We start from the raw sequence: 16,928 nt of genomic DNA on the forward strand, positions 1-16,928 counted from the left end.
TCTCAGTCAGTGAGTGATTTTCTCCTTGTGTTTTTTTTATTTTATTTTTTTATTAACACTAAAGGGATAGTTCCCTCAAAAATGAAAATTGTCTTAATTTACTCTCTCGAGATGTTTTAAACCCGAATAAGTTTCTTTCTTCTGTTGAAAATAAAAGTTATTTTGAATAATGTGGGTAACATTTGCTGGTCCCCTTATAGTTTTTTTTTTATAGGTTCTCTCCTGGAAGTGAATGGGGACCAGCAACTGTTTGGTTACCCACATTAAAAAAAAATGTCTTTTGTGTTCAGCACAAGAAAGAAATTAATACAGGTTTGGAATAGGGATGCACCGAAATGAAAATTCTTGGCCGAAACCGAAAACCGAAAAAGAGGAAACCAAGGCCGAAAACCGAAAACCGAAACACCGAAAGAAATTATGCCAATTATCAGTATCATTGCATTTATGGCTATGACTGTGTACAAACGTTACTAAAATCAAGGCATTGCAATTGCATAAATTAATATAAATAAATAAATTACAAATTATGCAAATATTTATTTAGCACAATGCACAGTATAAAATAAAATTCAAACTAAAATGTTTTTGACCCCACTCATGTGTACATTAAATAATAATCTAATGGCCTGCAGAAAGGTTTTAAAATTAAATGTTCTCTCAAAAACAAAGCCGAGTGCAAACTTCTTCTCATCACACCAGCACCCTTTGCACGTCTAAATTAGTTTCTTACATTTTAAAAATGTAGCATACAATAGCATAAAAAGCCTTTTTAAATGAACAAAGGTCCATGATTAATACAAATGTACATGAAACTTAACAAAACATGTTTAGTGAATGTAGAAAATATTTAAGAGAGCATTTAGTTCTATACATACATGTTCCCATATATATATTTTTTGTAATGTCACAAGTAATAATCTCAGGGTTTACTGGGTTTTACATGATTATTTTTGTATTGGTGGTGGTATACTAAAAAATAAACATTGTCATGTGTTTATCTTTCTTCTTCTCACCGATTCCTAATTACCTAATTACCTAGTTACTTGAGTCGTCCCCTGTCGTTTCAAGGAATAGTACAACGGAGAGCGGGTCCAGTAAAACGCCTCGACCGTTTGGAGCGGTGTGCGCGCTGTCTGAGGAGACTTGCGCATACTTTCGCCTGCCTCCGCAGCGCGAGTCTCCACAGTTACTTGACCCGCTCGCATCCGGAGTCGTTGTCATGGCGGCGCGCATTGTTTAGAGCAGATATAGGTGGATAAACAAGGCTTCCGTCTCCTCGCGGGTTCAGATTCACTGAAATACGTCCGCACCGCAAACATGTTGCTTCAGACAAGCACGTGCAGGTCGCGGTTTCTGTTTGCGTCATCACAACATTTCGGCCGTATTGTTTCGGTGATAAAAGTCTTTCGGCCGAAAACCGAAAATGCACTTTTGGGCCATTTTCGGCCGAAAATTTTCGGTGGCCGAATATTCGGTGCATCCCTAGTTTGGAACAACATTAGAGTGAGTAAATAATGACGGATTTTTTATTTTTTTTTGTGAACTATCCCTTTAAGGACAAGCGGCAGTATTTATTCCTGTCGCTTTTAGACCAGCACGCGACGCGTTTAATATAGACGCATATTACACCAGATATTCTCTCAAATGTTTGCTTTCACTTTAGACGTAGCCTGTTTATGTAAACATTGTGTTTGTGTGTATTTAACAGTATTAGCATAATAAGACTCGAAGGATAACTTAGTCCAGTATTCAGGCGCTGTTTGACAGGCTTCTAGTGCACGTGAGCGTCGGGGGTTATGCGGTCAGGAAAGCGCACGTTAGAACAGCGCATCAGCGCGTGAATTAAATGTTTAACCGGCAAGGCTTATGCAAATAATGAACTTTTGTGAATTGCAGTGTCCCGTACCTATTCATTAACGTGTGATCATGTGTAGGCTACTACGTCACGTTGTACAGTTGAGAGACGGAGGCGCCAGAACTGAACTGATAGAATGCACTGTAATACGATACTACGATATTTCTTCAAAAGCAGATCGTGGAGACATTTTAATCGTCACACCCCTAGTTCGAATCCACTGTGAGACACCAATGTGTCCCTTAGCAAGACACAAAATTGTCATAATCATAATTGCTATTGTTTGAGCTGCGATCACCAATTTCACTGACACTTTGGATGTTTGTTAAAACAATTATGCAAATATTGATTATACATTCAACATATGTTGACTTGGATGTGTTTGAGTTGGTTGAGGAAACACACTCTGGTCTGGAGGATTGAGGCCAGACACCAGGAATTGATTTAGTAGAGTGGATGCAGTTTCTTTTGTTATTTCTAATGACGATATTATACCAGTGAAGGAACACAACTGCTCTTCGTAATGTGTGGAACAGCCTTTGGGATTGTGCATGTTTATTATCCTAGCTGTAAGTGATCATTGTCCTCCCATGGTTCAGAAAGAGTGTGAAAAGTACGTTGACGAGACTATTTATTGGTGGGAGAATGTCTTTTTTTTGATGCATATTTTCCCCCACTGAATCTTTAGTGCTTTATTACATGGGATGATCTATATGGTAATTTGCATACTATATAGAAGACATAGTTAGTTGGAATTAAATGCCGCTGGGGCTTCTGTCCAGAAATGTTATTAAAAATAATATTTGCAAATTTGTCTATCTAAGATCTGAGACGTTTCAGTTAGAGATGTGTGTATGTGGATGAATTCCCACTTTATGTGTTTGCTTGAAACTTTTTTTATTTATTTTTTAAACGCTTGGTGTTTGTTAAATGTAATTTAACATTTTTTTTCTTCCAGATGAGGCAGATCCTGCCGAGATGGTTGCAGAAGAATCTGGTCAAGGCGCTCAAAATAGTCCGTACCAACTTCGAAGAAAATCTCTGTTACCGAAGAGAACAGCTTGTCCAACAAAGACCAACATGGAGGTGCGTAAATGCTGCTCAGCATCAACGTATCATGTCAGGAAGCGTTTGAGATTAGAAGTGTAGTGTGCATAAAGATTGGCTGCAATATTAATTTAGGCAGTTTTAGTGCACAGGGCCCTATGAAATTGTTTGTTTTATTTTTCCCCCAAATTTCATTTTACCCATTTTATTATATTTTTTAAAATTATATTAAAAAGCATGTCTAATTAATTTAAATAATAAAACTTGTACAATTTAACATCAATTTATTTAAAGTAAAAAAATATATATATTTATTTATTTTTTTTTATTATAAAAAAAATAAAACCAAATTTGAGAAAAGAAATTCAGGTCCTTAAAAAAATATATTTTTAAGGACCTGAATTTCTTTTCTCAAATTTGGTTTTATTTTTTTTCTGAAATTCTTAACATTTAAACCATTAAAACACAATCAGAAAAATGAACTAATTGAATTAATAAATTTTTTATTTAATTTTTTTAAAGAATGTGCAATGTGGAATGTATTTATTTTCACGCTTTAATATTCACAAACTCTAGTCCGTATCGTGATTTAATTGTACAGCCCTACTTTTGATTAATTCATCCAAAATTTGCCAGATTCCTTGACATTCCACATTGTACTGTAAATTAAAATTTTAAGACTGGATTCTGCGACTCCCTTTGGGTTTTCTGCATTGCTGAAATGATAGGTTCCTACATGCATAAAATAAAAAAAAACAGCATGAATGTGTTTTGTATGTGCTGTAACTAACAGGTGAAAACTCTTCTTATTCAAAGGGTGCTTCCACATCAACAACAGAAAACTTTGGGCATCGGGCAAAACGTGCCAGAGTGTCGGGAAAATCACTAGATTTGCCTGGTAATGGACATCAGATTTGAAATGCAGTGATATATCAGCGTCATGTCTTTTCATTAACGCCAGTTCTCTTGTGTCCCAGTCACCCCAGCGGAGCAGTATCTGCAGGTGAAGCTTCCAGACGAGGTGGTCCTAAAAATATTCTCCTATCTGTTGGAGCAGGACCTTTGCCGAGCGGCTTGTGTGTGTAAACGATTTAGTGAACTAGCCAACGACCCCATCCTCTGGTAAGTTTGGACGACTTGATCAATAAAACAGCCTTTTTTAGCCAAAAAGATTTCAAATGTTTAGATCAGATTAGCCCTGAAACCGTATTCTGGACAAATGTGGGCAAAATAGTTTTGATTTATTTAAAAAAAATACTTCCCTTGATCTGAGCGGTACAAGACTTGGTTACTTTTCCTAAGTTTGCCTCCTGAACAAACACACTTTTTTTTTTGACTCAATTCTACAATGTTAAGTGGGTGAAAAAAACCCTCTTGTATTTGCGTCGAAAATGGGCACCCATAGAAATGAATGGGAAAAACTGTAAAATAAGCCAAAATAAGACACCAGGTGACGGCAAAGTCACTTCATCTTTAGGTTTTTGCTAAAGAACTTATTGGAATGATATTTTAATGTAGTTAAAAAATTTTTTTAAAAATAAAACATAAAAAATAAGCATAATTTACATCGAAAATATGGTACTTTTTAAAGTAAATAAATTAAAAATTACCCCCAAAATAAAATAAAAACACCATAAATGGATAGACAAAACTTTATCGAAGACAGTGATCTAACATTTATAATAAATAAAAATTAGGATCCCACCTGAGTCCTCTGTGGCCATATTTGTCCACAATTACAGGATTAAGGGCTATAAAGTGAATACGGTTTGAGGGCTACGTAAATGGACTAATTTTCATGTCGATCGTAATGAATCCGATTTCAGATTCTGAAAGTTGTGTTTATATAAAGCCTAAACATTCAGTTTGATTCATTTACATGTGCATTACATGCATTCCAAATATCCGATCCAGAACTGAAGAAAGCCACAGTTCATAAGACACGAGACATGCATAAACATACTGTACGCACGTTCCAGTAACTTAATGTAAATATGCGCATTTCTCTCCACTGTTGATCAGATTATTTCGGGTCTGCGCATTCCCTTTCATTCGGATCAAAATTTCATTGGGGTTGAGGTCAGTCAGATCGATTAAGGTGTTCACATGAAGGCTTTTCACTCCGATTGAGCCGTCAATACGATTATTTGGGTCCATGTAATGAAATTTCTTAAAATCAAAAACTTTTTTTTGTCACTCGAGCTTAAGAAAGTATGTTGGAGCATTTTAAAGATGTACCAATACAATACACAAACAGCCATAATTATCTCCTTCAACAATTTATTAAATAAAAAAGTCCTCATGGAAATTTCTTTGAACAGATTTGAGTGATTGCTCAAATAAATGAATCCCAGTTTTTAACCTCTTTTGAACTGATTCATGGATATGAATCAAATTAAGCTGCTCTTGAACCCCATTGAAGCTTTTTTTCTGGGAGTTTTAGCGTAAGGGTCATTGATCTCGATTCTTCTCATCTGGTTTGCAGGAAGAGACTCTACATGGAGGTTTTCGAGTACACGCGTCCCATGATGCACCCCGAGTCTGGGAAGTTCTTCCAGATCAACCCAGAGGAGCATGAACAGCCCAATCCCTGGAAGGAGAGCTTTCAGCAACTGGTACTGTTCCCCTGATTCATTTGTTATGCGTTTTGGGATAAAAAAAACATAAGTAAGTATTTAGTAGGGCTGTAATCCACCAAAGAAAAATGAACTTTTAAGCGAACCCCCCCCCCCCCCCCCCGCCTAAATTTGATTAATTAGCTGCGTAGGACTTGGTAGCCTAAATTAATTAGAAATAAACGTAAAACTAGTAGGCTATTTGAAGTATGTTAAATCGTTTTTGACCTAATTCTTTTGCACTGAAATGACACACTCGAGTCTGTCAGCGTTGCATCACGTGCACCTGCGCAATATTATAGTTAGCTTATGATTTCCGAAAATAGTACTATGAGATATCAGTATAAGAACTGTTGAGGAATATGCAACATAATTTAGACAATTGTTTTTGGCGTATGTTATAATAACTGACAGACACTATCATGTATATTTATTATACAAATCAGATCAAAACGAGAGCTGAAAAATAAAGCAAAGGCTCAAAACAAATACAAACAGTGGGACATTGCACATTAGGTTTAGGCATTGGGTTGGGCTAATCCAAAAACAGTGAAAACAAGGGGGTGTTCTGAAGACAGATGGTTACCTGTGAAACAGGGGTACTCTGAAAACACCCCCATTAGCAGTTAGTGCTTTCCACCTGATGAAATTAACACGGCAAAAAATCGACTGAATCAAAAATCGAAAAATCTGAATTTTGGTTGAGTCAGAATGTATTGAATCAACTAGTCGACTGGGAGATTACAGCCCTAGTATTTAGAGCCCATTTTCCATGCTCTCTCTGACCTTTTACAATTAAATGGGCTATTTTTGTCGTTCTCATTTGGCTGCAAGTGCTTGCTGGGAAGCTATTAAATATTGTGTGTTCAAGAGCACGCACAACAATACAAATCTGAGAATGAGAATTGAGTGATTTAGTCTTTTTTCCCCCAGGATCCAAAAGTGGACAGATGGTGTGGTAATGTGATAATTAGGGAGATCTTGATGTGTCAGTAATCATTAGTTTCATCAGTGAGCTTTATGAGAGTATATTAGTGAAGAAACATCCCTGATCTTTGTGTTCGCAGTATAAAGGTGCTCACGTGAAGCCGGGCTTCGCAGAACATTTCTACAGTAACCCGGCCAGATACAAGGGACGAGAAAACATGCTGGTACGTTCTAGATCATTATATGGTTTGTTTATGGATTATATGGATGATGTTATACTTCGTAAACACCCCCGAGCTGTGGTAAATCACAGTAACACAGCCTCAAGGGGCAACGTTCAATAAATGTATGCATTTATGTATAAGAATAAAAACAACTAGATGTAAGTGTACGTTTTCTGATTTAAATTTATCTATGAAAATCCTTATGATGTTTCAATGTCTAGAAATATTTCATGCAAGTCTTGTTGATTTTTACCACCGATCATGCAATTTCTGTACAATAAGGTCTCATTTTTTACATTAGGAAATGGATTAGCTAACATGAACTACCAATGAGCCATGTATTTATTTAAAGCATTTATCAATCTTTTGAGTTCATGTTAGTTCACAGGGGTTTCTGAATTCTACATATCGCCCCTTTAATAACTAATGCTAGGAGTTTGTTCAAATATGGCTCAGTATTTATTTTGTAGTTACGAGCGAGTATGATTTGTTTTGTAATTTTGCTTTGAACTCTTTCCTCAGTATTACGACACCATTGAAGACGCTCTGGGAGGGGTTCAGGAAGCCCACTTTGACGGTTTGATATTTGTCCACTCTGGGATCTACACAGATGAATGGATCTACATCGAGTCGCCCATCACGATGATTGGCGCTGGTATGAGAATATATGTGAACATTTAAGTCCACTACTGTTCAAAAGTTTGGGGTCTGTAAGTTTTCTTCAATTTTTTTGAAGTCGTTTATGCTCACCAAGGCTGAATTTAATCCAAAATATTGTAAAAATAACTCTTTCCTATGTGAATATATTGTAAAATGTTACTTATCCTTCAGAAATCACTCTAATATGATCCTCAGTAAATATTTCTGATCACTTTCAATGTTAAAAAGAGTCATATTTTTGTGGCAATCGATTTTTCACGATTCTTTCATAGATTGAAAGTTTAAAAAACAGCATTGATTTGAAATAGAAATATTTAGTAACATTTTAAATGTCTTTACTTCCACTTTTGATCAATTTAATGCATCCTTGCTGAATAAAAGTAATAATTTCCTAAAAACTTTTGAATGGTAGTGTGATTTTCTTCTGTGTAACTGTGTAAATATTAATCGTACATGTGCTTTTGCAGCTCCGGGGAAAGTAGCGGATAAAGTCATCATCGAGAACACTAGAGATTCAACGTTTGTGTTCATGGAGGGGTCAGAGGACGCGTATGTAGGATATATGACAATAAAGGTGAGTTGCTTCAGTAAAAGAAGGTTTAGGAATAGTTCAGCTAATGTGCTCACCCTCATGCACAGGAAAAACAAAAAGGCATTATTGCAGCAGGGCTGTTTTTAGGCACATGTGCATATAATGGGTCTTTGTTGCAGTTCAATCCTGATGACAAATCAGCTCAACATCACAACGCTCATCACTGCCTGGAGATCACGGTCAACTGCAGTCCCATCATTGACCACTGCATCATCCGCAGTACCTGCACAGGTGAACACAGCTTGCTTCTTTCTACCCCCCTAAATTAATTGGTTTTCCCTCCATTTATATCACATTTTCTATACTGTCATAGTGCATCACTCCCTGTACATAAGTGCATTGAATCTAGAGCCAGACCGATATATCGGCCGATATTAAGCATTTTCCATAATATCGGTATCGGCAGTTATAATGGCCGATAAATGAATATTTAAAAAATAAAATAAAAACGGACGAAACACGCTTTAATCATCTCTCTTTGGCCTGTTATACTTTAAAATGTATGTTTTACAATTTGCAGTATGATGTTATCTATTGCTAAATTATGGTTCATCATAGACTAGCTAACCACAAAGCTAGCTAATGCCACTATCATCAGTGGAAGACCGCTAACGTTAACATTAATGAGCTTGGAAACCACAATAAAGTCTAAAGCCTAAATAAAGTAATTATTACAGTATTTATAACTAGCATATCTCTAGTTACAGTCCCTGCATTGTGAAATGTATACTTGCGAGGAGTGAACATTTAGACATAGAGAAAAAGTATCAAACGTATTTTGTGCAGAAAAGTTCGCTTTTCTTTTACACGTGTGTGAAATCCAACAATATTTAATATAAAAAAATATTGGCCAATATATATCGGATTTTAAAACCCAAAAATATTTGTATCGGTATCGGCCTCTAATTGAATCCTTACTTTGGATCTTCTCGCAGAGCAGGAAAACATACAATGCGCAGAAAGTTAGAATAGACAAAAGTCTTAAACCACATAAAGGCAGAATGCAGTAGACATGCGTAAAGTGTATATAGTGCTCTATGCACATGAATGTATCATTTCTGAATGGAAAACTAAACAAAATATGTCATTTACTACAGATTCTGACAAAATGTCTTGTTTTTTTACTCTGTTTGAATGAATGATTCAAGGACTCGCTTTTAAATACTGCATCCCAATTTGCCTATTTATACTACGAAATAAGTATGCACTCTTTTTGTGAAGAACTACATAATTCTGAGTGTGTACTTTCATGTGGAGAACTCCCCTTATATTAATGCATAATGCCGCATTCAGAAGTTAATGGCCAAAACGGATCTTTATAAAAATCCACATTGTTAATGAAGATGAAATATACAGGTGAAACTCGAAAAATGTGAACATCGTGCAAAAGTTCATCTATTTCAGTAATTCAACTTAAAAGGTGAAACTAATATATTATATAGACTCATTACATAGTCAGCTGCAAATATGGCTTGACCCCAAAAAAATTCTAACAAAAGGTTTCTCAGTGGTTTACAGTAGTATCAGATGTACTTAAAGTTTGACTCCAAGAAAGGCAAAATGGTGGCCGTCAGGTCTTTAAAATGACCATTACTCCTTTGTATCCCTCCTAGACCAGGAATACTGGTGCCTGATGCCATGTAATATTATAATTAGCATATTTGCATGGTAGATAAGTGACTTCAAGTACAATTATATATTAAAGCAATTGGTTACAAGTATATTTATGCGAAAAATAAGTAACATTTCCCTTAAGTAATTGCATATTTCTCCTTTTCTCATAAACAGCTGAGAAACCTTTTGTTAGAATTTTTTTAGGGTTAGGTGTTTCTTTTTCACAAATGCAGCCGTCTAACATGCAAAGTGAGATTTTGATGATATGAGCTCATGTTCATAAACTCATATCTTGTGTATTAAGAGATTTTAAATGGCATTTTTTACTTGCTGTTGAGCTCTGTTGTGTGTGTGATGCTGACGGTCGTGTGTGTTATCTGTGTGCAGTGGGCTCTGCAGTGTGTGTAAGTGGCCAGGGAGCTTCACCCACGATCAAACACTGTAACATCAGCGACTGTGAGAATGTAGGACTCTATATCACGGACCACGCGCAGGTAATATGAAACCCGAATATCCCGTCAGATCGGTCCTCTGTAGCGGATGAGTCACGCCGTCGATCTCTGCGTTTGCTCTGCAGGGCATTTACGAAGACAACGAGATCTCCAATAATGCTCTAGCGGGGATCTGGGTGAAAAACCACGGCAATCCCATCATCAGACGGAACCACATCCATCACGGCAGAGATGTCGGGGTGTTCACGTTTGACCACGGCATGGTAACAACTCTTTGTGTCTTCGCACTACACAATGACAGTGTGTGTGTGTGTGTTGAGAGTCTTGGCAGCCTTAAAGGAGTAGTTGATTTAAAAAAAAAAAACTTTTGCTGATAATTTACTCACCCCCATGTCATCCAAGATGTCCATGTCTTTCTTTCTTCAGTCGAAAAGAAATTAAGGTTTTTGATGAAAACATTCAAGGATTTTCGATTTTCTCCATATAATGGACTTCAATGGGGTCCAAACGGTTCAAGGTCCAAATGAGAGTTTCAGTGCAGCTTTAAACGACACCAGACGATGAATAAGGGTCTTATCAAGTGAAACGATCGGCCATTTCAAAAATAAATAAAAAAGTTTAACTATATGTTAACTATATATCCGTGTTTATTAGTATTTCTATTTAGCTTTATTTTTACTTCTGTTTTAGTACTTTTATTTCAGTTAATTGCTAATAAGTTCTAATATTATATTTTTAATTTTATTTCAGTTTTATTTTCAATATTTTTTAATAGTTAAAGCTATTATGGTTATTTAGTCATTTAGCTAATAGCAACACTGGAATGGAGTACTAACGTAATTAATACGATCATATTATCATACTACTCTTACTCTTTCTGCAGTATGTACACTATACACTATATCCTTCATTGTGAAGTATTACAGTGCGATAAACTAGGAATAATAGACATACAGATTATATGATCAACATTTGTAAACAAAAATGGATGAAATTTGTAAAATAACTTCTAACAGCTATTTAGAAGTTTTTTTGTAATATTGTTTTTATTGCATTTTCTTGAACACTTACACAACAATGTACATCACATCATGTCTGTAACATCAAATATAATATACAAAAACAAAACAAACACCGGGGCTCTTATTACCTGAAAAGTGCAATCGCACAAACCAACAATGGATAATAAAGTATGTAAACGATACACCGCAATCAAAGATAGCTACAGATATACGAAAAATAAAATGGTGTTAGTGAAAATTAATGATATGATATCTAATCAAGCATTTTGTTCCTCCTCCATTATATTGTTCATATCCCCATGCTCATGTTTATTGTTGCATAATTAATTCTATTACAAAAAATAATAGGAAGTATGTAGTCGGCAGTAGGCTAGTATTACACTCTTAACTATGATGATGTAATGCATGCTAAAGTATATACCTCATTCCACATTCTGTGTATTATTATTATTATTATTTAAATATAGTATGTACAACTATAAAAGTTTGCATGCATCTTTGCATTTGTACCTTTTTTTGGGTAAAAATATCCCCGTTTTGTAGCTGCGTACTTGCACAGTAAGCACCGCATACTGCATTTCAAGCAAGAGTAGCATGTGTTTGTGAACATGGCAAACACTGGAGCAGCTCAGTTGTGACTCTGGCTCCCTCTGCAGGGCTACTTTGAGAGCTGCAACATCCACAGGAACCGGATAGCAGGTTTCGAGGTGAAGGCGTATGCTAACCCTACAGTAGTGCGCTGCGAGATCCATCACGGGCAGACGGGCGGCATCTACGTGCACGAGAAGGGCCGAGGCCAGTTCATCGAGAACAAGATCTATGCAAACAACTTCGCGGGTGTGTGGATTACCTCAAACAGCGACCCCACGATCAGGTGAGGGAGTCAATAATAGACATGAGTATATGATTTCTGCAGTCTAACCGTACCAGTACATGCAGTAATGCTCTTCTCGTATCAATCACAGGGGTAACGCCATATTTAATGGCAACCAGGGCGGTGTTTACATATTCGGCGACGGCCGAGGTCTCATCGAAGGGAACGACATCTATGGCAACGCTTTAGCGGGAATCCAGATCCGGACCAACAGCTGCCCAATCGTCCGGCACAACAAGATCCACGACGGACAGCATGGAGGCATCTATGTGGTGAGTGAGCAGACCAAAACATCATAATTCATCTTTTAACAACACATTCACACGTTCATGGTTCTCTGATGTTGCTTGATGGTCACATGACATGCAAATAAACAAAATATATATATTTTTTAGTAAATAGAACACAAGATGCAAAAAGTCTCGCAAAAATCATACATTAGATATTAGGGCTGGGTATTGAAACAAATTTCACAATTCGATTCCGATTCAATATTGATTATTTTGGATATCTATCAGGCCGATTATTAACCGATATATTTTAAATAAGTGGCAAGAAGAGTGAATTATGTGCAAGAATAATAAGTTGTATGAAACTCATCTGGAAATAACAAACTTAACAATTTAAAAACTAGATTTGATCAAGTGGTCTACACCAGATGCCGTATGGGTCATACAAGTTTGACCCATGCTTTTTTGCTTAAAGGTGAAGACCCAACTTTATGTATGTTTTAGTAAAATTCCTTTATCTGTCAAACATTTTTTATTAGATTGTCCTGGACTTGACTCAAGCATTATGAAGTTACTTCTTTGAAGGACATATTTAATGAGATTATGCCTGAAACGGTTCTGGATTTTTTTTTTTATCGTATGTTGATTTAAAAAAAAATATATTGTATAATATGACTTCTTGTTTATATTTGTTGTATTTATATGATGTTTGTATTTTTGTAAATGAATTTTTGCCATGAAAATAGCTCTGACTGCTGACATGGCATGAAATAAAATAATCTGAAATCTGAATTTTGGATGTCAGATACAATACATGGCAATTTTTGTTCAAGGAAAACAAATCTCTTAAACTATGGGAGTCAGTTGTAGCCTATACTATAATACTGAAGGTAAAAACGAACGGATTTCTAGCTATACAAACATTTAAATGACACTTTTTATTTATGTTTATAATAAGAAAGTTGTATGAAATATAAACATTTAAATGGTGGCTGTCATAAAAACTTGTCAGATTTATTCAAATATTGAAGAACATTAAACATAATGAATATGTAATATGATGGATACGTTTAGCAAAATTCTCCTCTCTAGAGTTATTTTTCAAGCTGACTAACTGACATGGTCACATGGTTTTTCTGAGGTAAACGTGATGCTACATGACATTGTTTACACGCTGTTTAACCGACGTCTTTCCACAGATGAAACACCGGTTACATGATACGGATAGACATATGAATAAAAAAATTTAAAAAATGATAAATCATTTATAATAAATACTGCAAACTAGGAATTGTCAATTGTGATTTCATGGTGACTTGAAACTCCCATTTGGAGACCCTGTTCTAGTCCTGATAACCAGGTTGTAGACACTCACAGTCCCTGATTTCTCTCTGGTTTGTCAGCATGAGAAGGGTCAGGGTGTGATCGAGGAGAACGAGGTGTACAGCAACACACTGGCCGGTGTGTGGGTGACCACGGGCAGCACACCTGTGCTCCGCAGAAACAGAATACACAGCGGAAAACAGGTGTGTAACACTCTCTCACTCTAGTCTGTGTGTGTATCCTGCTTCCCAATGCTCTCATGCAAACATTCCCATTCAAAAGAGCAAATAAGCGTGAGGCTGGCGTTCGGGACGCCATCGATCTGAGTGATGCATTAAATGTGTTTCTGTCCGCAGGTGGGCGTTTATTTCTATGATAATGGTCACGGTGTGCTTGAAGACAATGACATCTATAACCACATGTACTCTGGAGTTCAGATCAGGTCAGTGGCGTCATTGTATCCTAATTTTCAGGTTTAAGCACCATCATGTAGAGCTGAGCGGCTGCTGAATTTTATTTCAGTTATGAATAGAGCCAGACCGATATATCGGCCGATATTAGGCATTTTCCATAATATCGGTATCGCAGTTATAATGACCGATAAATATAAAATAAAATAAAAACGGAGGAAACACGCTTCAATCATCTCTCCTTGGCCTGTTATATTGAAAATGTATGTTTTACAACTTGCAGTTTCATCAGTGGAAGACCGCTAACGTTAACATTAATGAGCTTGGAAACCACAATGAACTTTTTCTGCCTAAATAAAGTAATGATTACTGTATTTATAACTAGCGTATCTCTAGTTACAGTCCCTGCATTGTGAAATGTAAGTTAGACTTGAGAGGAGTGAACATTTAGACATAGAGAAAAAGTATCAAACGTATCCTGTGCAGAAAAGTTCGCTTTTCTTTTACACGTGTGTGAAATCCAACAATATTTAATAAAAAAAAAAATATCGGCCGATATATCGGAATATCGGATTTTAAAACCCAAAAATATTTGTATCGGTATCGGCCTTCAAAATCCTTTATCGGTCGAGCTCTGGTTATGAATTGCATTTTCAGTTTTGGCTTTCAACTAATATAATAATCGAGTCAAAATTATTATTGTGCCACATTCCATTTCGCAATGATGCTCTCACTTTCAATCCTTTTGTATGTATTTTTATGCATTGAATTTTTTGGGGAAAAATGTTTTGTTTTATTATTATTTAATATCATTATTTATTTTGTCTTTTTATTATTGCATTTATTTTCAAAGTCCTTCTGTTAAAAAGGCAAGTTTGTTTTAGAAGTTTAACAAATGCATGACATTTCCAAAGTAAATTAGTTAAATAATCATGATTGATTTTCCAATTTGGCATTTTGGCCACTGAATAAAAAATAATAATAATAATAATAATAATAATAATTTTGACTTTTTGAGAAAAAGTCACAATTCTGTCTTTTTTTTCTTGCAATTGCAACTTTATTTCTCAGAATTGCGACTTTATATCTTGCAAATGCGACTATTTCTCACAATTCGCAATTGTGAGAAATAGTCGCATTTGCAAGATATAAAGTCGCAATTCTGACAAATAAAGTTGCAATTGCAAGAAAAAAAGACAGAATTGTGACTTTTTCTCACAATTCTGCCTTTTTTTTTTCTCTGGACATCTTTTCTCAGAATTGTCAGATATAAACTCGCAATTGCGAGTTATCTGGCTAATTCTAAGGGGAGAAGGACTAACTTTTCCTCCCTCATAAAGTCAGAATTGTGAGATATGAACTATTCTAACGCACAATTGCGACGTTATATCAATAAATTCTGACTTTATATCTCACAATTGAGAGACGTAAATTCGCAACTTTGAGAAAAAAAGTCCGAATTGTGAGAAAAGGTCGCAAGTGCCTTTTTTTATTTTTCATTCTGTGGCGAAAACAAGCTTCCATATGTATCTTAAAAAGACTTGTGGGATTATAAAATTAATTATTTATTGATTTTAAGTAGTGACAAATGTTGTTGTTTTTTTGTATTTCTTTTTGTAGAACTGGCAGCAATCCCAAAATTAGGAGGAATAAAATCTGGGGTGGACAAAATGGAGGAATTCTTGTTTACAATTCAGGTAATATTTCCATCATAACCTTTTTGTTGTGTTGATTTGATATAAAGGCTGACATTTCTATTTTAATCCGAAAAATAAGCGTCCTCGTAATCTCTCCTCAGGTTTAGGCTTTATCGAAGACAACGAGATCTTTGACAACGCCATGGCAGGGGTTTGGATCAAGACCGACAGCAACCCCACACTCCGCAGGAACAAGATCCACGACGGCCGGGATGGGGGAATCTGTATATTCAACGGAGGACGAGGTGACGGCCTTCTTCATGCTCCGTTAGGGCTCATGTAGTGTGACACATTACAGCATTAAGTCTGTGGAAACACAGCCGGTGTGTGACAAGCTCTGACTCCAGAAAACATCAGGGGAAACATGCCTCCACACCGAACAGTTGCGATAGTCCATCATTTAGATCAGATTCCAGTCTCACACTAATAATGGTGTTTGTGTGTTGTAGGGTTGTTGGAAGAGAACGACATCTTCAGGAACGCCCAGGCGGGAGTCCTCATCAGCACGAACAGTCACCCTGTGCTGCGCAAGAACAGGATATTTGATGGATTTGCTGCTGGTAAAGTCATTTTTCAACAGGAAGTGGCAACACTTTATTTCACAGTGTCCTTGTTACATATGTACCAGAGTAATAGCAGTAAATGAAATTATGCATAAAGACAGCAAATAACCCTCATGTTAATTAATATTAATCACTACCTTAAAACAAAGAAGTTTTTAGACATGTTTAATTTGATATTTTCTTTGTTTGGTAACACTTTACAATAAGGTTCATTAGTTAACATTAGTTAATGTATTTAATAACATGCACTAACCATGAGCAATACATTTGTTACTGCATTTGTTAATGTTAGTTCATGAAAATACAGCTGTTCATTGTTTGTGCATTAACTAATGTTAACAAGATTTTAATCAGGTATTAGTAAATGTTGAAAATAACATTAACAAAGATTAACAAATGCTGTATATGTGCTATTCATTATTAGTTCATATTAACTAATGTAGTTAACTAATGTTAACTAACGAACCTTATTGTAAAGTGTTACCCATAAGCTCTCTGCACATTTTTTTTTTGTTAAGTACAAAAGCTTTTTATTTATATATATATATATATATATATATATATATATCAATATAACAAATTGTTTTGCATGAAGCCATTCTGGTAGGACTAATTTTATATAATTTTATTTTTTTTTTACAAAGAAACATATTTTCTCCTCAAATCTGTATCATGTGGAAACCTTGTTTTTTTTTTTAACTTTATGCATTTGAAAGTATACATATTTATTAATTTATGTTGGTTTGAAGAAAAAAGCAGATTTTGCGTTAGTGTTTTTTTTCTTACAGAGCCTCTAAAATAAGACCCTATTCTGTAAATGTAA

The 16,928-nt window shown here is 35.6% G+C and overlaps 1 protein-coding gene across 2 annotated transcripts in view; it reads left to right on the forward strand.

Moving 5' to 3' along the window:
- Positions 1 to 16,928, forward strand: part of fbxo11a (F-box protein 11a) — a 44,083-nt gene that overhangs the window by 23,013 nt on the left and 4,142 nt on the right. For both annotated transcript variants that reach the window (XM_039658392.2, XM_039658393.2), the window contains 17 exons: positions 2,814 to 2,941; positions 3,719 to 3,800; positions 3,880 to 4,024; positions 5,388 to 5,517; positions 6,585 to 6,668; positions 7,191 to 7,323; positions 7,796 to 7,902; positions 8,040 to 8,151; positions 9,922 to 10,028; positions 10,112 to 10,249; positions 11,665 to 11,882; positions 11,974 to 12,154; positions 13,516 to 13,638; positions 13,792 to 13,877; positions 15,466 to 15,542; positions 15,644 to 15,787; positions 15,992 to 16,102. In XM_039658392.2, coding sequence (XP_039514326.1) covers positions 2,814 to 2,941; positions 3,719 to 3,800; positions 3,880 to 4,024; positions 5,388 to 5,517; positions 6,585 to 6,668; positions 7,191 to 7,323; positions 7,796 to 7,902; positions 8,040 to 8,151; positions 9,922 to 10,028; positions 10,112 to 10,249; positions 11,665 to 11,882; positions 11,974 to 12,154; positions 13,516 to 13,638; positions 13,792 to 13,877; positions 15,466 to 15,542; positions 15,644 to 15,787; positions 15,992 to 16,102 — 2,106 coding nt within the window. The remainder of the gene's footprint in view (positions 1 to 2,813; positions 2,942 to 3,718; positions 3,801 to 3,879; positions 4,025 to 5,387; positions 5,518 to 6,584; positions 6,669 to 7,190; positions 7,324 to 7,795; positions 7,903 to 8,039; positions 8,152 to 9,921; positions 10,029 to 10,111; positions 10,250 to 11,664; positions 11,883 to 11,973; positions 12,155 to 13,515; positions 13,639 to 13,791; positions 13,878 to 15,465; positions 15,543 to 15,643; positions 15,788 to 15,991; positions 16,103 to 16,928) is intronic.

The sequence above is a fragment of the Pimephales promelas genome, chromosome 11 (genome assembly GCF_988280905.1).
Source record: "Pimephales promelas chromosome 11, fPimPro1.hap1.1, whole genome shotgun sequence".
Lineage (NCBI taxonomy): Eukaryota > Metazoa > Chordata > Actinopteri > Cypriniformes > Leuciscidae > Pimephales > Pimephales promelas.